The sequence below is a fragment of the Heliangelus exortis genome, chromosome 2 (genome assembly GCF_036169615.1).
Source record: "Heliangelus exortis chromosome 2, bHelExo1.hap1, whole genome shotgun sequence".
Lineage (NCBI taxonomy): Eukaryota > Metazoa > Chordata > Aves > Apodiformes > Trochilidae > Heliangelus > Heliangelus exortis.
The window spans coordinates 76263899-76288663 of NC_092423.1; the positions used below are offsets into that span (position 1 = coordinate 76263899).

Consider the following 24765-nt stretch of genomic DNA (forward strand, 5'->3'; position numbering starts at 1 on the left):
GCGCAAAGCATGCTGTCTGGAGACTAGCCTGTTATTTCTGTCTAGCAAAGGCTGATGTTGTTCTTGAATTATACAGCTACCAGCATACACATCCCTAGGGTGAGTAACAGCTCTTTGCAGTACATGTGTAAATATTTACATCTGTTTCCCTCCCACTTGGTAAAGTACTCCATTTTTGTACAGTACGAACTGCTTTGTATATAGCAATAAAACACATTGTTTAGCTCTTGGTTTTTTGGTTGGGTTTTTGTTTTTTTGGTTTTTTTTTTTTTTTTGAGGGGGTGTTATGCTTATTTAACAAAAGGCCAAACTAGACACAGCATGAATTTTGCAGGGAAGTCCTGCTTTCATCCAGTTTCACAGCTGGGCTGGCAGATTTATGGTGAGGTGATGGACTTCTTCAAGGTCAGGCAGTGAATCTGTGGTCAAGTAGAACCTCGGGTCCTGCTGACTCCAGCGCTTTGTGTAATAATTCCAGCGTGTGGCTTTGTCTTTGCAAATTACTGCAGCACATAAACAAAGCTTATCCTCAGCCCCATACTTAATTTCAATAAACTAATTTTGTGGGAGCTGTCATGCTTATTTAAAAAGGGGTTGATTGGTATTGATAGGCTCAGACTTGCCCTCAAAGTCGGGAGGAATTCTGAAAGTTATTGCGGTGATCCTTTTTCACTCTTCAAAAAGGTCTAAGTGCTTAAAAGTCCATACTTCATACGAGTAAATGTGTGCAACAGGTACTGCTGTTGCTTTGTTTCCTGGGGAGCTGTAACATGTGCAGATCCTTGTGCATTTGTTAAGCTGAGTAGTGCACAAAAGCAAATTGCAAAAGTGAGTAACTTGAAGCACTGAACAGGTTGGAAAACTCACCGCAGGTTCGGGCTGGTGTCTGACTGTTGCAGTCGGTCAGGGTGAGGTATAGCAGCACCTGGCGCTCCTTCAGCCAGCCCTGGCATCAACTCTGCTTGTGAGGAGAGAGTTCCTCCTTGGCATTTTCCTTTAAGGGAACATGCCTTATGGCATATGTGTTGTCAGAGGGACTAGCTCTTGGTCCTGTGGTCTTGCAGGAAGCAGGTTCCTTAACTTGAGAGAGAATATCAGGTTATTTGTACTCCAGATTTTAACCTTTTCCAGTGTTCTGGTGGATGGCGGGTTCTGGCTGTTCCCTTCAGCCGAGTTCACACTGCAAGATACTTGGGGGCTGAGGCAGAAATTAGTTTGTACTATCTGCTAATTTCCAGTTGTGAAACTGAAGTGATCTGCATTTTTGTTACAGAAGAAAATTAACAGTTTACCAGTTGATAAACATTTAGTGCCTAGTGAGCATAGGCTTGCCAGCAGCAGAATATGCAGCAAAATTGTTCTGGAATGTCTACTGAGTTTGGAGTCCCTTGAAGTGGTGTGACTTCCATGATCTGTCAGCACTGCTTCCAGCTTCCTTCCACGCTTTTCTTTCTGCTGCTCTGCCTGACTTCAGAACTGGATGTCCCTGTCTGTATGTGCAAGATCTCAGGAATATAATCTGGAAGATTTAGCAATGAAATTTATTTTTAGCTGGTATTTTTTTATTTCTTTCTCAGCAAGCCATTAATTTGAACAAGCATGTGCTTTAATTTAATTTTCTCATCTATTTCTAATGTTAGGTATTAAAACTTCCTTTTTTAATGCATCTACTGCAGTATTACTGATTCCTGGAGTGCTTCTTTACAGTTTTTTTTTCCCCTCTACATAGGGATGCAAATGGATATATCAATTTCACTTATTTTAAAATAACTGAGTTTTGGCCATCGTTTGAATTACTCTTGTCAGTTGTGTCTGCAAGCAGAAGTTACAGCATGTCAGGAAAGAAAGGTATGCTCTAACCATCTATCAGATGCAAGTCAAAATAAAATCTCTAGCTTTATGCATTTAATAGTAAATTAATAGAGATCTTATCAGTTGTTAGAGATGTATATTGCTAAGCTCAAATGAAAACTTGATGTGTGGTAGGAAATCAAGCTAATACTTGCTCCATCCGTTAAAAGAAGCAAGCACAGCAAGAGGCCAGGATAATGAGATGAGTATAAAGGGAGCAATGAATTTTACCATTAGACATAGTTTTGAAAGCTCATTATTGAACTTTGTGAGGAGGCTGGGATGAAAAGCCAGCTCTTACTGTTGAAGTATACATGAAGTTTGAACTTTCTTTTAAAAGACTTGAGTCTGTTACAGGTATTTTGAACTACACAGTAGTGGTAAGTGTCTGAGTTTTGGTCTCTGAGCTCATGGAAAACTTTGTTTCTGGCACTAGAAGTTCAATAATAAAATGTCTGTCTTTCACTTCTTGCTTTGTGTTTTAAAAGTGGTCTGCAGGTCAAAAAAAACCAACTATCTGAACCAGTCCTAGACTGTGGTCTTTGCTTTCATGTTCTGCTTGAGAAATACTGCAACTTTTCTTATTGTAAATTAGCAGATTCAGGACTAAATGATAGGAGTATAAGCACCTATCTTAATAGAAAATACTAATAAATGCCCCCCAGTAACTTTTCAGTTTCAACTTTTCAGCCCAGAGAAACTTTTCAGCTCCTGGTACTTTTAGCATCCATATGTGCAGCAATACCTGGTGCAGTACTTGTGCTGTGTTGCCGTGTGTATGTGCTGGGTTTAGCCAGACTCCTGCTACCACCCCTGAATATTGGACTGAGGCTAGGGTTAGTGGGGTTGAGTATCCAGCTGAGGTGTAAGTTGGGTATCTGATGTGTGGATGCTGGAGTAGCCAGAATCTGCACTCCTGACAGCCTCTACCTGTCAAGTGGAAATAAACACTTGCTAATCTCAATATCCTTCTTCATGGTGTGATAGGACAGTGGTTGTGGGGAGCATTTGCTTGAACCTGTCTCAGCAGTGTTATCTTTTGAGATCTTGAACCAGAGATGGCAACAGCTTACTGACATTTAAAACTCCCTTGCATTTTTGGGAGCCTGTCCCATGCCTTTCCTCCGTGGCAAGTTGCTGTGTGCATGCCTTGATAGCTCAGACCATGAAATCTCCCTTCCCTGAAGACAGTATCCTTCTCCAAGCATCTGCCTTGTAGTGCTGTGCTTCAGGGGGATGACCCCTCTGATGGTTCAAAGTATCTTTCAGATCACCACGTTGATGAGGCTTTGCATCCTGATGAGGCTTTGCGTCTTAAGTCACCACTGTTTAGAGAGCTTGTCTTTCTCACCAGATCAGATAGATAAATGTGTGCCCTTGTTATTGGTCGTTTGCAGAGGATCTTCATGTTTGAGGGAAAGAGATCTATTCTTTGATTCTCTGATGAAATGACAGCCACTGCCGAATGCAAGTACCTCCTGTGGAGGGATGTTTTACAGAAAAACTGCTGAACACTGGATGCATGCCTGAAGAAATCTGTAAGCCAAACTGTGTCTGTGTAAGTTTTAGCTACAATGGTTCTGACACTTTTGTTCTATTTTGATACAACTGTCCCCCCGTGCCCCTTTTCTTCCTAGGAGTTTTGTCTTTCACTTTCTGGGAAGTGGTTTGTGCAAAGTCAAAATAAAAATATCCATGTGGGCACTGCTAGCCCTGCAATTTCAGCTGATGCAGCAGAGTGGTTTAACTGCAGTGGTATAGTTGTATCAGTAGAAAGACATGCTTGTAGTTAAATGCTGAATTCTGTGGGGGCAAGGCCATTCTCAGTTCCCTTGAAACTGAGCAGAGAAATCCTGTTTAGGTCCAGGACCCCAGCCAGCCTTCATGGTTTATGTTTCAGACATGTGGAAAAGGGCCAAGTGATGCCAATGACAGCCAAAGCAACTTTGTTGGGAAGGGTTTGACTTCAGTTGCTGGTGCTGTACTAGAGTGAAAGACCTTTGGGCAGCTGGAGCCCAAAGCACCAGGGGAATTGTTTTTCAGTTTTATTACTTTTGTGTGTGTTTTTATTGGATTGAACAGCCTGGAAAAAGATTTTGGCAGATGTTCTAGGATTTCCCAGCTGAGGGGCCAGCCTGATAAAGCTGAAACAGGTTACCCCCAGTAGCACTGTTAGTAAAGAAAATTCACCCAAAAGTACAGTTGGTGTAATCCTGCTGAGGTCTAGGGCCTCTGCTAGGAAAACCTCTTGTCTTCATGATTCACAGGGCTGCATCAGCAGGATCTAGTGCAGACGTGTCTTAATAGGAAAAGCCTCTGGTGTCCAAAAGAGTATTTCTTGGGAGATCGGCACTCACTTGTGCTCTGTCAGCAACCCAATAATATCTGACTGCTGGAATTACCTTGCTCTGAGTTGCAGCAGACAGAGAGAATCAAAATGAGTGGTTTTCAACTTGGTTATCTCCCTTAATCTAATTGACGAGGTTGTGTGCTTGGTGTGTGCTTGCTTTGACTTGTCCTCTCCAGAAGTGAATCCTGGTAGTCTGGTGGTAAACCTTCCCCTCACCAACAGGCATCCTTGGGATGCATGCAGTGTGTTTCCATGCCCAGGAATGTGATGTGATGCTGATGGACACAGTCTCATGGTGGAATGGGAATACTCAATTTTTATGCAGCCTCTGATAAGGGTACATATTTTAGTCTTGGGCAGATCAGTTAAATAAAAATCTATTAATAATAGGAAGAGAAATAAGGCACCAATTCAGATGATGATGGGAATCTGCATGGCTCACTAAGTTTCTTCCTAGCTGTGTATAGCTTCATTTTAAGAATTTGCGTGACTTTCAGCACCTGAGTTTGAGCCTGCCTTCTCTTTTTCTTTTGCATGTTAAATACTTTATACACATTTGTTTTACAGTGTAAGAAACTTGCTTTTAGTGCTGATGCGTGTTTTGGTGATAAAAGAGCTTGTGATGCAAATGTTAAGGCTTTTTCTTGTAGGATCACAGCATTTTTCATATTTTGCAGTTGCCTTAGAGTCAGTCGTTAGTTATGAGTCACCTAGTGGTGAGTCAGCTCACTACTGCAGGACTGCTTGGTCATGTCATCTTACTACTTTTCTTACAGTTTGTTGAGGTGATGGGACTGCAGCTCTGAAGTCAATGAGCACTATTGCTTTCTTGCTAATGGGAAGTACGATCCTCTGCTGGACTGGCTTGCCTTGCCCTGGTTCCATGCCTTCAGGTGGTCTGTAGGGTAATAAATTACTCCAAGTAAAATACCGATTGAAGATGGTTGTGCATAGAGGACCCACTAATGTGATGCACATTTTTTTGTCCATTTTGTTAACTTATTTTCACCTTTTTGTCCTAGCTGTGGCATGCATAACCATTTACTTGAAGGCACAGGTCTGGTCTTTAATCCAGAGGATTTGAGTCTTGAGAGGAGATTATGTCTTAGAATCCACATGTGCTGCATGTGTTGTGGTGAGAGCCAGGCATACACTACTGTGTCCACAGGTGCACTTTGCTCACTTGCAGCTTCTTCAGTCATCTTTCTCTACTGGCAAGGATGGGATTCCGTGGTCGCCTTGATATTAAGCAGAACTGCAGTCCTGTGGCCACCCTCAATCTTGGGCATAAGACTACCTCTGTACCACCAGCTGTGTATGCCTGTGCAGCTATGCCCATCCTGGGCACATTGTTTTCCAGACCACTGGTAATGGCTTTCCCTGCACGTGGTGTGTTATGGGTGCTGCTGGCTTAAATGGATTTGGGATGAAGACCAATGAGACTGGGTACCACATGAAACAGTGCTAAATCCAGGCTTCTAAAAATCAGTGGAACGTGAGTCGGGAGCCGTCAGTCTTGTATAAGAAATGTGCATGCCTGCAGAAAAGTTTCTATTGCTAGTTTAAATTACTATTGTGCATAACAAGAGGCAATATCCCAACAGATGGAAGTGAAGTCAAGATTTTATAGGGGGAAGGAAAGAGATTTATAGTATTTCAGGGCTGAGACTTTGTTAAATGGAAACTGAATCTAGATATGTCTCTTTTCTATGTTAAACAGCTGCTCAGATTAATAGATTGTAGTGGTCTCTAACAGTGGTGTCGTGCAAGATTGAAACATGCCCTTGTTTCTAGAAATTTTTTATTTAATCTGCCAGGCTGAAGATAGATGTAACAAAAACGTTCCATCCTCAGAGCAGAAGAGAGTTTATGCATGGAACTAAGTCACTTGATTTGGACAAGAAAAATACACTAATTAGCTTGTATGTTATGTGAATAGAATCACTCAGTAATTTTTTTTTTCATCCCTTGCATCAGAATTTGCTGCTCTCACCTTGAAATGAGAAAGAATTAAACAGAAGTCCTTGCTCACCTTACATTCCACCAGAAATCTTAATGAACAACATACTGACCTTTACAGACTACTTGAAATTTACAGTGAATTCTATCGAGCAGGGGGATAGGGGCTGGGGTGTGAAGTGAGGCAATCTGCACACTCACCAGTGTTCAGCTGTGTGGGGCATCAGGACTCAAAGTATCCTGGGCTTGTTTCCCATCAGCTCAGTTCTGTCCCAGGTGTCATGCTGCTTTATTCCTTGCTCTCTGATGTTGTTTCCCATTAGGGCCTATGTGCTGTAAGTGCCTGCAATGATAAGAACAACTAGCTGGTATGCTAACAGGAGAACTGCACCCTTGAAAAGATTGTTCATGTAACAAGCTGAGCGTATTTTGGGTGGTGAGAGGGGTCACATCCGTAGGGGAAGAGAACTTGATTTTGATACGGGAAAAGACAGCCTTTTGTCACTTGCAGGAAGGGTTTTCACACTAATCTCTAAAGCTGAGTTTTAAGACATGGTATTTATCAGAAAACACAGTAGAAAAAACCTGTTTGTATGGTTGAGGGTGTCCTGGGGAGGTAACTAGAGGGCAATGCTATTTCCTAATACACAAGTCTGTCGTATCCGTGTATCTCTTTCTAACCTTTCCTCTCATACAAGCAATTGGAAAAGGTGGTCTAATTTTAATCTGCTTCTTCTAATGGTTTTTTAGGTACATGTCAGGTAATCTCTCTCTATTTCCTGTTGAACTTCTGTCTAACCTTCATTTTAAAGAATGCAAGCTAGGGCTTTTACAGTTTCATGTGCTTGAGGTTTGTCAATGCAAGCTCAAAAAGAAACAAGAGTAGTCTTAAAAAGACAGAAAAATGTTGGGCAGGGGGAAGCAGTGCTGGGGAAAAAGATGCTGTAAATTTTTCTTTGCTAGTATCATGGGAGCTAGTTATAATTGGGCTTTTCCAATATACTTGCACATGCTATCTGGTATATAATATAAGTGTGGTTTTCAAATGTAAGCTCAGGCTACCTGTGGAAAATTAAATTGCACACACAAGTTTTAATAAGCGGGCTACCTTCTTAGGTGTTAAATCTGCTCTTTCACTTCTTGCAAGGCCGGAGGTTCGTAACTCAATTGCAAACCAGACAGTTTATATGCTGATTTTATGGGAGTGACTTGCAGAACAGTCTGTCAAACTTTCGCAGACAAAACCAACCCTGTTATGTTAGTGGCATATAATGCTCTTTCTTGCACATGTCAAAGTGATGTTGGTGCCAAACCCTTAAGACTTACAACATGACTTTGGAAGGTGTTTCATCTCTTGACCACTCCATCTACCCATGCCTGTTAATTCATGCCCTGCAGAGACTGATGGGTCTTGTTTTCTGAGCAAATTTTAGCAGCACCACTTAGTTTTATTTTACTTAAAAGTCTAGTACAGGAGTATGACCCAGACTGGGCATATTCATATAGTGTGCATTTTATTTATAGATATATTAAAAAAAAAAAAGAAAAAAAAAAAAAAAAGCAGCTTCAAGATTTCATACTTTACATCTACATGTTCTTCACAAGTGCAATGAAAACAGATTCTTACCTGCACATTAACAGAAAACAAACAGTAATACATAGAGTATTACCTCTAAGCATTTGAAAAGGGGAACTTGTGGTAGGTCTAAGACAGGTAGAAGAAAAGCTTTTAAGCCAGTCTGTGAATCTCTTATGGCTCTTGGGGCTGCTATATTCTTGTTCCTTGTAATAGAACCAAGCAAAAGAATACAATATTGGTTTTCCTCAAACCAGACATATTAAAAAGCAGTAGTGTTTTCATATTTATACTTCAGTATCTCCAAGAGGTCTTTCCATCTTTGTGCCAGACACTGTAAAATTTTATAGCAAAGAGGTAGCTTTTTTCTGAAAAAGCTTTCAAAGAAAGAGCTCACTTTGGCATACTTAACAATATATACTTTATTTGAGTAATAATAAAATTTCCTAGTACACATTTGAGAGAACCTAAGTAATTAGTGCCTGTAATCAGTCTGACTAATGGTCTTGTTGAGTGCAAATTAAAAGACAAGGGTGGTATGCTGCTTGTAACTAAATAGTTCCCCTATTTCCCAATATAAACTTAAAAATTTCGGACTTGGGATAAGTATGCATACAGGCCCACTGCTGTATTTTCTTACAAATTACAGTTGCATGTGGGCTTGCAGTCCAGACAAATACAATAAAATAGAGGTTTATTCTTTTAATTTATTAGAGCTGTCTTCTTTTTTTTTTTTTTTTTCCTTTTTTTTTTTCCTTTTTTTTTTTTTTCTCTTTTCTTGTTACACTTTCTTTTCTCTTCACCATGGTTTCATGATGATGGAAACGTTGTGGGATATTCATTTAATTTTGTTAATCTTGAACCAGTGTAGTTCATTGGCGGGAGGGTCTGGAAGACTTCAACTGTGTGGTGTGACCCCCATAGAAGTAAACAGAGAACAAAAAACGTAGCTACGACAGGAAAACCTGAAGGTATCATAAATGAACTGTCAGGGTCTCCTCTGACCCAGTGCAGGCTGGCATGGGGCTGCAGGGCCAGGGGATCTTTGCTGACAGGAGGTGTTGGAGTCTTAGGGTGGGGATTTGGGTTTCAGGATTGTCATGAAAAACCCTCACCCGCCTTGGTTGCTATCTGGTGATGCGTGCAGCTCCATTTCATGCTTGTCCAAACCTGCTTTGTTCATTCTTGTATCAAGCTCTCCCCCTCTTGCAGTTAACAGTGCTGGGGGTATTGTCAGGGCAAATTACTCCAATTTAATAAGTTTCAGATTGCCTTGCTGACGACAGTTGTGACTCCATGGTAGTTCAGTCTTGTTGGTGAGTGCCTTGTTGAGAATATGATGAAAATGTGAGAGCCCCAAGTGTCTTGAAACTTTAATAACTTCTGGTTTGTGCCACAGCTAGGAAAACAAACAAACAAACAAACAAATAAAAGGCAAAAAAAGCAAAGCTTTGTTGGCTTTTTAGGAGGACTGTGGGGTCAAAAGAGAGTGAAACAAGACCTGGCTGATGCAGACTGATGTGCATAGCAATACTGACCAGCAGCACTTTTCCTGTTCCTGCTGATGGTTGTCTGCTGGAGCCTGCTGCTGTGGCCTAACCACACTACTTCTTGGAGGAAAGCAAGAATCTAAGGGCAAAGTACACTCTGTAAGACATTAAATTAAGGCAGCTTTGTGCTTTTTGAAAGCAGTGGGGTTTATGCTGATTTTTTTTTTTTTATTAAGACAAACCTCCTCAAAATATATATTTTAAAGCCTCCATTTTTTTGCTCACTGTATAGAAATTCAGAATTATTCCAGCTTCTCTCTTCCTTTCCCCACCTTTTACCTGCCATCTACTATCTCTGCCAAGTTGTCTGAGAGACAGTAACAGCAGAGGGACTCTTGTCTCTCCTGGGACCACACCATTCAGTGTCCCATGGCTGTCTCCTCTCAGTGTCCTTTGCTCATTCCCTTTGCAGACACAGGGTCCATTGTCACAGTCCAGCTATCAGGGCATGTGAGACCGGTGCTCTTTGGGAGGAATTATTGCAGAATTATTATTTCTGAGGATTTGCAGACTTTGACAGCTATCCATGCAGTAAATCATACTCTGTAAGGTTCCTTTCTAGAACACAGATGAAAAATCTGATTTACTGCCAGGTCCCCATCTTCTGGGGGAAACAGGAGTGTGAGGCACCTCAGGTTTCCACAGAACATGCTGGGAAGAGCAGTGTATCACTGCCTGACCACAGAGCCCAAACACTATGGACCAAGGTGTTGCAGTTCAGTGTCCCAGTCTCCAAGAAGATGGGCTCACTGCAGGACAGAGCTGAAGCTGTGCTGCTGCTCTTCATCTCTCTGGCACTGTGACAAAGCCAGTGCACCCTTCCAGGGTGCTGCATCAAGACAGAAGGCCTCCTTGTCCCATTTTGGCACTGCCTGGGGCTGAAATGAGCTTTACTTCAGGGTCCAGGGAGATCATCAGTGATCAGCAGCTCAGTCCTCTCCTGCACACAGGCTGGTTCTACAGACAGGCTGTCCTCTGTCTCTGGACCACATGTATGAGGGTCCTGGTTCATGTGCTTTGCTTAGAAAAAAACTATTTGCTCTATATGGAGCCAGCCTAAACTATGAAATAGTTTAAAACATCTTCTGTCCCTCGACTGTACTCCTGTTGACAATGCTTATACAGGTTTCATGTGCCACATACATGGCACTGGCCAGTTCTGAGTGTGAATAAAAGAATTGTGCCTATTTTTTTTTTTTTTTTTGTTCAGCGGTATTTCTGTGTTAGCAAAAAAAAATAATTCTGATATTTGGAGTGCATGCTTGGGTGGGGAAACAATGTTGATGTGTGACCCAGCCCTAACTTGGGTAGGTTGAAAGGCCTTGGACACATTCTAGGGTCTGATCTGTTGCTGCCTACCCTACAGTCACCTCTGTATGTCAGAACCAAGCATGTAGGTAAGGAGGGATCACCCCTTCCCTCTGTTGGGTAAGGGCATCTTCAACTTATCTTCAATCAGAGCTGCAATGCTGAAAGGCTGATGAATTGTGTTGGGATCAGCATGCACGATAGAAGTAAACTTTGAAACAGCAGAGCCTTGTGAACAAGCCTGACATAGAAACTGTACTTTATGTACAGTTCAGGGAAAATCCCTTCTACTTTGTGTTCACCTACCTGTTATTGTACTTTGAACATTGTTGTGTGTCTTATGTGTCATTATATACATATTTGTTTTCACTGATAGTTGTCTGTAGGAGCTTGCTCTATTCAAGGCTTGAGTTCTTTCCCTTTCTACCCTCCATCTCCCCTGTAAGTTACCATAATACACCTACAGTTTTGGGGGAAGGGTAGTTGAATAGACTGTTTGCCTTATTAAAGGGCTGCTTCATTGAAGAAGCTTTGAGCTGGGAGTAAAATACTTCTTTGGCTGATTTGGTAGCACTATGGCTATGTCAAAGCCTCATACCAAAGGCACCCTGCAAAAAAAAAAAATATTATATGGTAGTAAACATGTAAATGCTGGCTTAATGAAAAGTCCCTGTGATCCCTTTAAAAAAAAAAAAATGCATGAGCATGGCAGTGATGTTCAAACTAGGGTTTTGGCACAGCATCAGGATCACTTGTAACCCAGTTCCTGGTTTCTGGGTCAGAACATTGGTAAGTAGTGACAGGGCTGTGGGTGGGAGCAATGTGTGCAGGTTGCCAGTAAAGGGAGGGGTTTTGGCCTGTCTTTACAAGACAATTAGTAAAACTGTAGAAATGCTATTTTGTGATATTATAGGGGAAAAAAATATTAAAAGTTAGTTTAAAAAGAGTATAAAGGGACTCTGGCTTTTGTTGTCTGATAAAATGAGTAGTTCATGCTTCAGTTCTGATTTGCACCTGTGGGAACTGTAATACTCAGATTTTTTGTAACATAAAAAGGAAATAACATAAAACTGTTTATTTTATTTTGTATTGCTTAAGCAAGCAGAGACTCCTGTACGGATTTCACCAGTGTTGCATCAAAATGATCTTCAAAATTAATCTCTCAAAGATAATTTCAGAGCTCTGTCAGTTCACTCTTATGTTAACCTCCTGCCTATTCTGAAGCTTCTGCTTATTCTGTTTCTCCAGAAATCTGTCAATACATAAAGATCTAAAAGGTATGCTTTAAGACAGGAACATCCTACTGAAGCAGACACATTGCTGTTGTGAACAAAAAGCTGTTTCATCAAAAAGTGATTTGAGTACAATTGAGTATTGTTGCTGTGAGGTGTGCAGTATTTGCACTGAGAAACCACGCCAAGGCTTAGAGAAACGAAAACGGAAACACTTAATTTATGACAGTTCTACAGTTAAATGTTGTCAGGAAATCTGAAAGCTGAGATTATGTGTATATGAACTTTTTCTGTGCATGTTGTCATGTCTTTAACTATCAAACAGCTTTAGAAATGCATTGGGAATTTTTGCCTTGAGCACTGAGTCCAAGAATAACACCTGCCAGTGTCCTCTTCTCACAGTGAGCAAGGTGTAAACCTGCATCCTCTGGCTGTGGGCAACAGAAGTCAAGGGGATGGCAGGAAGAAAGAAGGAAACCCAAGCCCTGCGCTGTCTCATAGTGTTGAAATTTGACAGAAAGACCATTTTGGTGTAATTAAACCTTCCTGGCTATTTTCTTTATCTTTCCTCCCAACTCTCTGCAGCAGCCTTGCTGAGGGAGCACCCTAGTCCAACATCTGTGGTCCCCCTTCTCTGGGGAGACCAGCTGGAGCCAGGTCTCTGCAGGGCTTTTTTTAGCATACCAGGAGTCCTTGTTCAGAGTATTGCCTTCTCCTGTGTGCCTTCATTTGGGACAGGACTTGCTTTGCAGGGGTGGCCGATCAGAGTACCAGCACTGCCTGGGATTTCATTACTGCTGTGCTGCACATGGGCTGCTCCTATTTGAGACTTGGAGGCAGTTCAGTCAGCTGCCTACAGGGCTTTTTTCTTTTTTTTTTCCTTCTTTATTAGGAAAAAAAAAAAAAGACCTATTGAGATTAATTGCTTTTGCCTTAAAAAAAGCTGGTATAATTTGTTGGCTGCTTATTGAACAGAGTTGCTCCATTTCTCAATAGTGGGGCATTTTATTCAAATTTAGACTTGCTCATTCAGTTGCAAATAGTCATTGTTTATCTCATATGAATCATTGAATAAATATGAGTTTCAAATTGAGAGTTTCACTTGAGGTCTAACTGATGTTAACAATCAAACTAATGCTTTCAGTGCCTGCCATCATCCATAGGTGCACTTTCTTTTGTGTAGAAAATGATGGATGGTGAGGGTTCGGAGGGTTTAGTTTTTTGTGGGGGCTTTTGTTTGTTTGATTGTGTTGTGGTTTGTTTTGGTTTGTTTTTTTTTGGTTTTGGGTTGTTTTTTTTTTTATTTATTTTTTTGAGGGGTAGGGGTGCTTAGTGTTTTGGTCTTTATTCTGTGAACAGGAAACCATCAGTTTTGACCCCCTTGTCTTTGGGGCTTGTTAAGGCTGTTCACGTTAAAAGCAAAAGTAGTATTTCTATTATATCTGCTTACTAGGTGCTGCTTACAGTATCATTGCCTTGGGGGTGTCTTTAGTGGAGTGTCCCAATTAAGACAGAGGATTGAACCCCTGGAGATCATGGGCCCAGATGTTTTTCTGTTCATCGGCTGCATGCTGGGATCTTTTCTCCGAGTGCTGTGCAAATCTGGGGCCTCTTCCCTGGCTTGCTGTGCAGTCACAGCTGGCTTCCAGTTGAGATCCTGCTGCCTACCAGGGAGCTGAAGACTGTGGAATGTCTCCAGTGTCCTGCCCTTGGACTGTGCAGCTGAACTCCCCTCCCTGGAAATGTTCAAGGCCAGGATGGATGGGACTTTGAGCAACCTGGTCCAGTAGAAGGTGTCCCTGCCCATGCAGGGGGGTTGGGTTGGAGTCTTTAAGATCCCTTCCAAGCCAAACCATTCTATGTTTCGATGAATCCCTCCACTTACTGGTTTTTGGAGAGAAAGGAGGACTTTTCCATGGAAAAGCAAGTGGTGGTGACATGCCAGAAGTGTATCATCCTTTCTGCTGTGCCAGTGTCACAGTATTTGTAGGTGGATGGACTTCTTAAAAACTGAGCCTTGTATTGTATTTATTTGTTTCATGACCACATGTTATACAAGGTTGCTTGCAAAGAAAGCTAAATTAAAGATCCACTTTTTTTTTTTTTTCTTGTGAGAATTAGCATGAAATGCCTAGAGGCCTACTGTAGTGTAAAATAAGTAAAAGTGGTGTGTTTAATTTGAATTAAATTTCTTTATTGTCTGTGTAGTCAAGCCCAATTGGAGGGTCATAAGCACTGAACCTGTAATTGGAAGCTTGTTTGTACTTGATGATAGAGCTTGTCTACAAATGCAAAGAGGTTGGTGTGTGGAATAAACTGCCTTGAAATAGGCATCAGATTTGAAGTCTTGATCAGACAAGCTTATTGACAGTGGTCAGCACATAGGTTAACAACAAAGAGGAATGATTTAGTGGGTTTGCTGAGCTTTGCTGCACTGATGACCAGGATTGCCATTCTGGCAGCATGCTTCCCCACATAGTGTGGCTTAGAGGGATATTCTGCGTGGGTGAAATAATCTGAAGGCTGTAGTAGGAAAGCTTTTCTAAGGAGGTTCTGCAAGCCATCACTGCTGCTGTCACCATTGGAGGCTGAGGAGAGGGTGGGGCAGGGTGTCTGGGTGCCTTAGGACAGCTTGGTGCCAACTTGGACCTGGGAGCAGCACCTGAGCCATCTGTCTCAGACCCTGGTCTGAGAGGTCTTATGAAAAGAGGACAGGGAGGGTTTGGAAGAGGCTCGATTGATAGAAGAAGGGACAAAGACTTAAAATGTCTGGAACTGAAGTGAGGAGGGGACAAAACAGGGTCTTGTACACAAGCTATGGGCTGTGGATTACTCAATTGCTTTGGTAAGCCCAGTAATGTGTGAAGTGGACGTTTAAACATCTTGTATTGGAGGTAAAGATTAGCATCTAACTGGGAAGGGAGGCTGGAGAGTAGAGTGATTCCCAGAGTAAATGGGGAGGAATTTTACCAAACGGGTGGGAAATAAGCTGAAAGTCCGTTGGTGTGTTTATGGGATATTTGCTTCAAGAAAAAGCCAGTGTAAGTCGCAGTGGTAACAGTATCAGTTTAGTTGGTACTATTTTTTTTTTTCTTGACATCAATACATTTCCTACATAAAATTATTTCAGTTTCCTCCACATTTTAATAGATAAGAAGCTTCATTGTGGTTTTTGTTGTTGCTTTCAAAAAGATTAAACTATATTGCATCAAAGCAAGCCTTGGGCCCTGGTACATCTTGTTGTCCTAGTGATTGTTTGGGGAAAATGGAATGGATGTCTAAGGTCAACTGTAACAGTTGTAACTAGTAAATTATCAGACCAAACATTACTTGAGTCACACTCTTGTCACAATTAACCATGGAATTTAAAATGTCAGTAGTTTAACATTTGGTCTTAAATTGCTTTTGATTTATAAGAGAGTCTCCTTGTCCTATATTTTTAAGTATTTACTTAGACAGTTGATCTCTCGAGGAAAAAAGAGTGAATTACTACATTTTTGTTTTTGTTTTTAATCCCTGGGTCCTTCAGCTTGTCGTGATTTATTTTTTCTCCCTAGAACGCTGCATTCCACAGCTTGTAATGTGAGCCCAAGGCCTCTTTTTTCTGCTTGAACTTATGTATAAAGGCATTCTGTAAGATTTACTGCACTCTTTTAACTTCTAAACATGAGGGAAACACAAATGATGATCCTCAGTTAAGACCAACAGCAGAGAATGAAAAAAAATATGTGTAAGTGGATGTTTCTGAGTATAGTCCTGTGTATTTTGCTGGGATATGCTCATCTCTCTGCTGAGGGTCGGTGACCATAAGCAAAATAGATGCCTTAGAAAACTGAGGGTGCAGATGTCTTCAGTGTATGAGCCAAGTCTTCTGGAGTTTCTGTTGACTCGTGTCAATTCTCATGGGCATCACCATAGCAGTTGGGATTAACCCTGTGGAAAAACGTGTGCAGAGCAGCCCTCAGGGCAGTGACAAGAAGACTGATAGCTTCAGGTTTTGGGTCATGATTACCTTTGTTTCCCAGTATTTGCCGGTTGGCCAGGTGCTCGAGTAGTTGGCTTGCTAATACAGGCATAACTGAAAAATTTGGTTGTTTAGTTTGAATATTCTGCTGTTTTTTTAAAAACTGTCTCCTAGATGATATCTGTAGAGTACCGCTTTGCTTTCTCCTTCCCTATCTTACTGAATCTTATGTTTAAACTGCTGTATTTTACATTATCCCTCTGGTTATGTGGATTTGAGCAACTTCAGTTAAATTTGGTGCATGCCAAGACTTTGATATTTCTGGTTTTTCCTGTACAAATTATAAAACCATGTCGATGTGGTACTTCAGAATGTGTTCTAGTGGGCATGGTATTTTTTTCTGGACTAATGTTTGGACCCGGTTATCTTAGAAGTCTTTTCTAACCATCACAATTCTGTGAGGGGAGTTTGGTTACTCCTTTTATGTTACCCCTAACAAAACCCCCTCTCGATTTATTGCACCACCGGCAATAGGGACATGCTAAGATATGTGATGCAGGACATGGCATGGGCTGAGACACTGCCATGTCTGACATGTGCTACCCATGTTGAAGCTGATGATGTGTGGCCAGCTCTGCCAATGTGATGGGCAATAGCTGTGAGGGAGGGCCTGGCTTGAGGCCATGGGTAGACCTCTCATTTCCACCCAGTGACAGCAGCAGTGAGGAGACAGTGCCTGTCTCTACTCTCTGTTCTAATCTCAATTTTTAGATTGAAGAAAAACACCTGAGCCTGCACTAGGAGTTATGTTTGGGAGTAATGAAGGATCCAGGTTACTGTATAGAAGGGGCTATTTTAAAAATCCTGCAGTATGTATATTTTTCATTACACATCTTGTGCGTTTTCAGAGAACAAATTCAGTAACAATCTAGATTGGGTCAGGGCTTTCAAAATGCAGACAAACCTATTTCTGACTCTGAATAAAAATCACAAGGAAATATCGCTAAAGTGATGAAGATCCAGCCATCAGTCAAATAGAGAACTGTTGAGTAGGAAACTGCTAGAAGAATTTCTGCCTTCTTCCCATCCAATGCTGATGGTCATTAGCATCAGACAAAAACCCAGCAGCTTGTGAAAGGCACCCTGAGAGATTTAGTTGTGTGGTGGTTCCATGCAGACTGGAGAGCCTGAGCATGACTTGCAGCTTATGCAAGAAATGGGGATTGTGGTTTTCTTGATGTGCTTTACCTAAGCACTTAATTCAGCATTTTCCTAAACTCACTTGACTTAAACTGTTGTGAAATCCCTTGATACCATTTAACAACCTTATTCAAGAAGGAATTTTTGTCACTTGGCATCATGTCACAAAGTGATACAATGGGACAGAAAAAGTATGTGTGCCGCTGTCATTGGGAGCCCACTCTGACTTTGTTTCCTGGTATTAGTAAATTGTATTGCAAATTAAATATTTTGTCAAAATATAATTTCCATTAGGTCTTGAGCTTAGGGGTAATTTGCCAGTGCAGAAATTTAATTAGATTTTGTTTTGTGATACTCCCCTTAAATGAAGTGCTTGAAAGATTATTTTTTTTTCTTCTTGTGCCAGATAAATTGCACAGGATAAAAATGTCATTTTCACCATGAAAAAGTGGGGAATATTAAGGTCTTTATCCTGATAATTCTCATGCTCTTTTAAAAGCATCAGGGAAATTAATACAATTACTGTCATGTCTCAAACTCCTGATTTATTGGTGGATTTTTTTCTTTATGTGCTCACTAGTCAATTTAAAAGCACATATTTGTGTAAAATACTGGTTATTCCAAATTACATGGCATTAAAAAAAAGCTTTTTTGAAACAAGCATAAAGACTTGCCTAATAAGTGCTTGTACAGTACGGAGTACAATATTGCACTGCTCATTCTGCTGTTTTTAGGAATAGGTATTATATTTACAAATAGAATCATAGAATCATAGAATCTGTGGGGCTGGAAGGGACCTCTGAGATCATCACTTGATCCACTACTGCTGCGGTTACCAGACCATGGCACTAAGTGCCACATCAGTCTCTTTTTAAATATCTCCAGGAACGGAGAATCCACTACTTCCCTGGGCAGCCCATGTCCAATGTCTGATCTCCCTCTTCATAAAGACCTGCTCCAGCACCTCAATCTCCTTCCTGAACTGGGGGGCCCAGAACTGGACACAGTACTCAAGGTGTGGCCTCACCATCGCTGAGTACAGGGGCAGAATCCCTTCCCTGGACCTGCTGGCCACGCTGTTCCTGATACAGGCCAGGATGCCATTGGCCTTCTTGGCTACCTGGGCACACTGCTGGCTCATGTTCAGCTTCCTGTCAATCCAGACTCCCAGGTCCCTTTCTGTCTGGCTGCTCTCAGCCATTCTGTGTCCAGCCTGGAGCTCCCCATGGGGTTGTTGTGGCCAAAGTGCAGGACCCGGCACTTGGCTCATCCCATTGGAATCAGCCCAACTCTCCAGTCTGTCCAGGTCCCTCTGCAGAGCCCTCCTGCCTTCCAGCTGATCGACACTTGCCCCCAGCTTAGTGTCATCTGCAAATTTGCTGATGATGGACTCAATCCCCTCATCTAAATCATCAATAAAAATATTAAACAGAACTGGGCCCAACACTGATCCCTGGGGGACACCACTAGTGACCGGGCACCAACTGGATGCAGCACAGTTCAGCACCACTCTCTGGGCCCGGCCCTCCAGCCGGTTCCTAACACAGCACAGAGTGCCCCTAAAATTAGGTAAAATAGTAAAATAGGTAAAATTATATATTGTCTTAGGCTTAGTTTGAGGTTTAGGTGTTGTTGCCTTTCCAAATAGAGCCCCATATGAAGTGATTGATTTGGGTTTATGATGCTCCACCATTTTGGAACAAACCCCTGCATGAAATGTCAACCGTCGAAAAACCTTTTACATAGAGTTCATCTGCATGGCCTCAGTGTGTGGTGTTGTAAGTTCTCCAGCTTCTTACAATGCATTGGAGAGTGTCTGACTGGCATCTTCTGCATAAAAAGGCACTTCCTGCAGCAGTGTTTGGGGATCTGGGTGACACTTCAGACAGCAGCATGAGAGTCTGTGACATCGATGCAATGCAGTCATGCCCCTGTCCTGGACATGCTGATGTGCTGCCAAGGACTCCTCTCTTAACTTTTTTTCTTCGGTCCCATGTCTAAGGCTTGTGAGATGATTAATTAATTTTCTCTGCTTGTCCTTCTTTCTCTCTTGGGTAATATTTTGGCAAAGTCTTGAGTGCAGATTTCACTCTCAGTATCTAGGGCCTGACATTGTGTCCTAAAGCAGATGTGGCAAGTGCCGTAGGTAGCGCTGTGGTTGAACAGAGGGACCTTGGCACTGCTGGTATGTTCCCATTTGAACCAGGCTGATTAATTTTGCCCAGTTCTGGACAGAATACAATGGGGTTGATGATCCTGTAGATTTCTGAACAGGTATGAATCAAGACGCAGGGATATATCATCAGAGTTTTGGAAGAGGCAGTCAAAAGCACACCAGAATGGTTTGTTTTCACACTTCCCATGTGCTGTGCCATTGGTTCCTTGGCTTTTCAGGTTTCTTCCTCATTTAATTTTTGTTGTGTTCATCATGGCACTAGTAAGCCATGATAGGGACAGTGGAGCAGTTTTGAAGTGGTGTTCTGCTTTCTCATTGAAATACTCAGTGTTGTTAAACTGGATTCTCTGTTTATTCTTGTATTTCTTGAGCTTACTCTTGTTGTTCTTTGCATCATTCCTTCCTATCTTAACCTTCAATTTTCACTTCTGTTATAACTTCTAGCTCTCTTATTTTGTGTGTTCTCTCTTTAAGGTTTAATTTATAGTTTTCCATGTATTCAGCATGTTTGTTATCTTGAACCATTTATATCTCGAGAGGAAAAAGATGTTTTTGCTGAATTCTCATTTGGGCTTGTCTTAAATGTTTCCTGCATGCTTTGATTGACCTTCCAGAAATGTTGGCAAGAAAATCTTTGCGGGTGGACAGCCTTTGCTCTCTGCTTGACGGGCTCTTCTTGAAGCTCAGGACCTAACTTGTTCATCTTCCTTTTCTGCATACTGACCCCACAGAATGGGTCTTGGTTCCTATTTCATGAGCATTTTTTCTGCAGTCATATTTCATACCATGACCTTCTAATTAGTAATGATAAAGTTCAAGAAAGTTTTTTCATGTCCTTGTCCTAATGAAGGCGTGAGTCAAGATGAAGTAAAACAAAGCAGGGGTTTTTAGGGCTTGAGCAGCAGGACTACTAAAAGTCCATTTTAAGGAAACAAGGTCTGGGTGGGCATACGATCTTGCTGCCTTGTCTGCTGACTTCGATCTTGTTAGGAGATCTTGGCCAAGTTTTATGGTGTGTTCAGGAAATCGGAAGGATGTGTGGCTCTGGTAAAAATAAACAGTAACTCCCCGGTGTTGGGGAAGATGCTCTCATCTGGGTGGCAGCCATTTGACTGATGGGTGTATTTTCTAGTTGATCAACATATGGGCATATGGCTGAATCAGGTCATAGAGCCATCTCTTCAGCCAAAAAAGGAGAATGTGTGGAAGAGCTGCAAGAAAAGACAAGTGTTTAAGTGGGAAAAGATGAATCTGCAAAGACCACTGTTGATAGTCCCACCACTCACAAGTCAGTTGTCACATTGTTCTGCTTGGTGCATTTTTGTTAATTCCTTATGTTAATAAAAGTATGTCGTCATGTACGTAGTGTTCTGCCTACCCTACTAACCTGTGCATCACTTATCAAAGAGCAGAAATCACAAATGCAAAGATTCTCCTCCTAGAAAGTATGATAGTTTCCTTTCCATGTTCACACGAGTTGCACTCACTGGATATGTGCCATCTTCTTTTGGTTTCCTAATTCTCTTTTTGAGTTTGTTCGCCTGTTTAATTCCAGGCTGGTACATGGCTGCTAAGTTGCTTACTTTTGTAGGATTTACTCTCCTTAAATCCCTTTAATTTCCAAGTCTTCCAGTGTCTGACATTCTTTATTTTACAATATGATCTTTGTTTTTTTTCTTCATATTCTTCCTACTAGGGACTGCAGTTTATTACTCTGGAAAAGCAATTACTTCTAATTCTGCTTGCACTCTGTCTTGGAACTGCTAACAGTTTTTTCAGCCCAAAAGTTTTGCTGTCAACTGATGATGTTCAAATTCATTCTTTCTTTTGCAAATGTGGACTGCTTGCCCCCGGATCATGTACAAGTGGCTGCTTTCTCCATCCTGAACAACATCTATCTACCCTGTACAAATGCTTGTCCTGTCCTCTTGACAGTTGTTTACCACAAAGTACATCTCTCAGTGTCTGTCTTTTTCCCACAGTTAGGGATTGTGCTGTGTGGATGCTCTGAATCTGTAGTAACTTTTTGATGGTTTGTTTGAGTATCCTGTTGATGCCTATGCAGTCTTCTGGCATCTGTTACGAATGTGTTTCCTGGACCTCCTTTCTCTCTCAGCTTTCCCTCAGTAAACTTTGTGTGAGTGACAGCTGTAGTGGAGCCAGCATGTAGTACACCCAGAATGGGATTTTAATGAATGAATTTCATCAGGGTATTTTCCTCCTGTCAGCTGGTAAAGTATCTGAGTACAGAGAGCTTCAGTGCAAAGTACCATCTGCTTTCACCCACTTGCTACTTCAGCTTCTTTTTCTCACTTCTCTCAACAAGAGAGGTAAAATCCCTGTTTTCTTCAATAGCCTCCTGTGATGACACAACCATCCTTGTTCAGTCTTTTGTTGCCAGGAGCGTACATAGTCTTTTATGATTAAATCCTTTGAGAAGTTCTCTCTTCTCAGGTGGTTTGGGTTGGAAGGGATCTTAAAGATTCCAACCCCGCTGCATGGGCAGGGACACCTCCCACTAGACCAAGTTGCCCAAAGCCCCATCCATCCAGGCCTTGAACACTTCCATGGATGAGGCAGCCACAACTTCTCTGGGCAATCTGTTTCCAGTGTCTCACCATGACATTAAAGAATTTCTTCCTAATGTCTAACCTAAATATACCCTTTTCCAGCTTGAAACTGTTACCCCTCATCCTATTGCTATATGTCCTTATAAAATGTCCCTCCTCAGCTTTCCTGTAGGCCCTTTTCAGGTACTGGGAGGCTACTATTAAGGTCTTCTCAGAGCCTTCTCTTCCCTAGGCTTTGTAAATATTGTATTTCAAGTGGATTTTGGAAGGGCATATTTTTTCAATATTCCACATCATTAGAGCATTTACATTAACCCCGTACTTCACTTCCTTCCACTGAAACTGTGTCGTTAACAGGGACTGGAATTGTTTGAGTAGTGTTGGCTATGGGATGCAGACATATGTCTGTAAAGATGAATTGCCAAGATGTAAAGTATAAATGGAAATGGGAAGCTAAATTCCAAAGCTATTGCTTTATAGTCTTTAGCAATGTAATTCATAACAGCTTATTTAACTAGATTGGGAATGTGTATATCTTCTGAGCACATTTGTAATAGTTTTGTAGAAACTATTACAAGTGTTTTCTGACTATTTAAATTGTGGATTTTTAGGGCTTTTGTTGTCTGTTTGGAACAGGCTCCAGAAATTAGTCTCAAAAGTACATTAATTAGAAATTGATTGTCCTATTCATTTTAAAACATCTTAAGCACATTGAACTTCACATGCTACTTGTATTAGGAAGACTGAATGACCTAATCCTGACAAGAGATTTGAATGGAAACATTTAACTGTATTTCAGATCAAACGTAAAACCAGTAGCCTGCTAGAGCAATAATTTTCATTTGCTGTTTTACACTCTAAAACATTTCCTTCTAGAGAAATTTGAGCATAAGTGGGATTTACTGTAGGGTTTTTTTGTTGGTTGTCTGGTTTTGGATTTTTGGGGAATGATTATTGCTTGGTTTATTTTTCTTCTGATGAAGTCTTAACAGTAGTCCAGTGTGAAATACAATTTCCTTTAAAAAGGAAAACACCTCATAGTCCTCAGTGCATTATCAATATGTTCTAGTTTTGTATGATGCCCATGTACCTATATGTATCTTTGGTGCTTCAATTATTTGTCAAAGGAGCTTTGGAAGATAGTATGTCTAGCAGACTAATATGTTTTACAAGTCTTCGCACTGGTAAACTGGATAGGGAACATGAATAGATATGAAATAGGAGTTTTTGAATGTGTGCACTGATCATAGTTTGATTTTTTTTTTTCCCTCTCTTTCAGGTATTCACATACAAACAGAGCACAATCACACACCAAAAAGTAACACCTATGCATCAAACAAGCACAGAGAGCGTGGAAGACATGGCAGCACTCATAGATCTCCACGAAGGCTCCATTATGCACAACTTATTCCAGCGATATCAGCAAGATAAAATCTATGTAAGTTTCTTCTAAAATTAAGAAAAATACCCACAGGGAATGTTTCTGAATGCATGAGGGCTGTGCGTGTTTTGCTGTTCCGTGTTATCTCCCTTCCTAAGGTTCTCTGGTTCTTTGTAAATCTACATAGAGGTGAAGAAACCCTCATCTAGTGACTTGCCAACAATGACAGAAGATGAAGGTAGCTCAGGATTGGCCAGGTGATCCCTTGGAAAGATTGGAAAACAATCATGTTCCATACGCTTTCACACTTCCAGTGACAGGGTTGTGTAAAGGGCTCTGTTTTTTCTCTTCTCCATGAGATCCTTTGCCCCAGCTGTACATTCTGTGTGTGTGTCAAGGTTTAACACTGGCCCGGCGATTAAACCGGGTGACAGATGCTCTCTATTAATCTCTCTCTCCTCCTTGATAAGAAAGGAGAGAGAATAAGGGAGAGAGACTTATGGGTTGGAGGCTAAACCAATCAACTTTAATGAAACAATAATGGTAAATAAAAAAAAGAAAAATGCTATACATATATATATATAAATATACAGGAGAATGAATATCAGAGTCCTTCCCCCTTTTCCCCCAACAGTTCTCACGCAAGCCGGGTGAAGGCAGGCAGGCAAGCAACTGGGCAGCAGGCAGGGCAGCAGGCGGGCAAACGGACTGGATGGGATCCTTCCCAGATGCCGGGTGAAGGCAGGCAGGCAGGCAACCGGGCAGCAGGCAACCGGGCAGCAGGCAACCGGGCAGCAGGCAACCGGGCAGCAGGCAACCGGGCAGCAGGCAACCGGGCAGCAGGCAGGGCAGCAGGCAGGGCCACAAGCAGCCAGCCAGGGAGGCAGCCAGGAGCTTCTGCTGGTCTTTTATAGTGCCACAGGTGAGACCAATTGGCTGTTAAGGGGGGTGGTACCCAGCACTTCTGCTGATGATCTCAGGTGAGGCCGATCAGCTGGTAAGGGTGTGGCTCAGTCCTCGAGATCCCCCAACTCCATACCGAGGATGACGCACATGGGATGGAATACTCCATTTGAGAAACTTGCTGTCAACCCCAGCAAGTTCAACCATCGACAAGAAACTCAGAAAAATCACCTTTATCCTGGCCCAAACCAGGACAGTGTGTGTGTCACCAAGGAGGATTTGGTGGGATTTAGCCTGTGACTGATCTGAGATCCCATCAGGCTAAGCTCCAAATCTGGTCAACATCCCCTTTTTTATTGTAGTTGCAGTTGTCAAGCAGAGGACCTGTGCCATGAAATAGAGCTAGATGGAGTTTAGATGTATGAGAACAGGAAGCTGGTTAGCACTTTCAAAAACTAAAATTTAGTCTACATCTACAGAGAATTCTTTTCCTCAGCTCTGTAATGAAGGTTTGTGTGAATAAGTTTACTTGCTTTCAAAATATTTTCATTTATCTTGAAGTGACTAGATAGAAATCTTTCCTAAATCTGGAACTATGCTAAATGTGAGAAAGATATAAGGAATAGTAGTGGCCATTACAGATTCCAAAATGCTACATTGCAGTGGTTCAGTGGCTGGTGTTTTGTTTTGTTTTATAAAATTAATAATTATAGAGCATAAATAATTTTTGTTTGCCTCAGCTGTC

The 24765-nt window shown here is 41.6% G+C and overlaps 1 protein-coding gene across 2 annotated transcripts in view; it reads left to right on the plus strand.

Annotated features, from left to right (window-relative positions):
• MYO10 (myosin X) overlaps nt 1–24765 on the plus strand; it is a 155461-nt gene that overhangs the window by 43375 nt on the left and 87321 nt on the right. The window contains exons 1-2 of one of the 2 annotated variants that reach the window (XM_071736642.1): nt 3302–3409; nt 23016–23174. In XM_071736642.1, coding sequence (XP_071592743.1) covers nt 3317–3409; nt 23016–23174 — 252 coding nt within the window. In that variant the 5' untranslated portion in view covers nt 3302–3316. Of the gene's footprint in view, nt 1–3301; nt 3410–23015; nt 23175–24765 lie in introns of those variants that run through there. The other variant, XM_071736643.1, reaches the window with a different exon arrangement.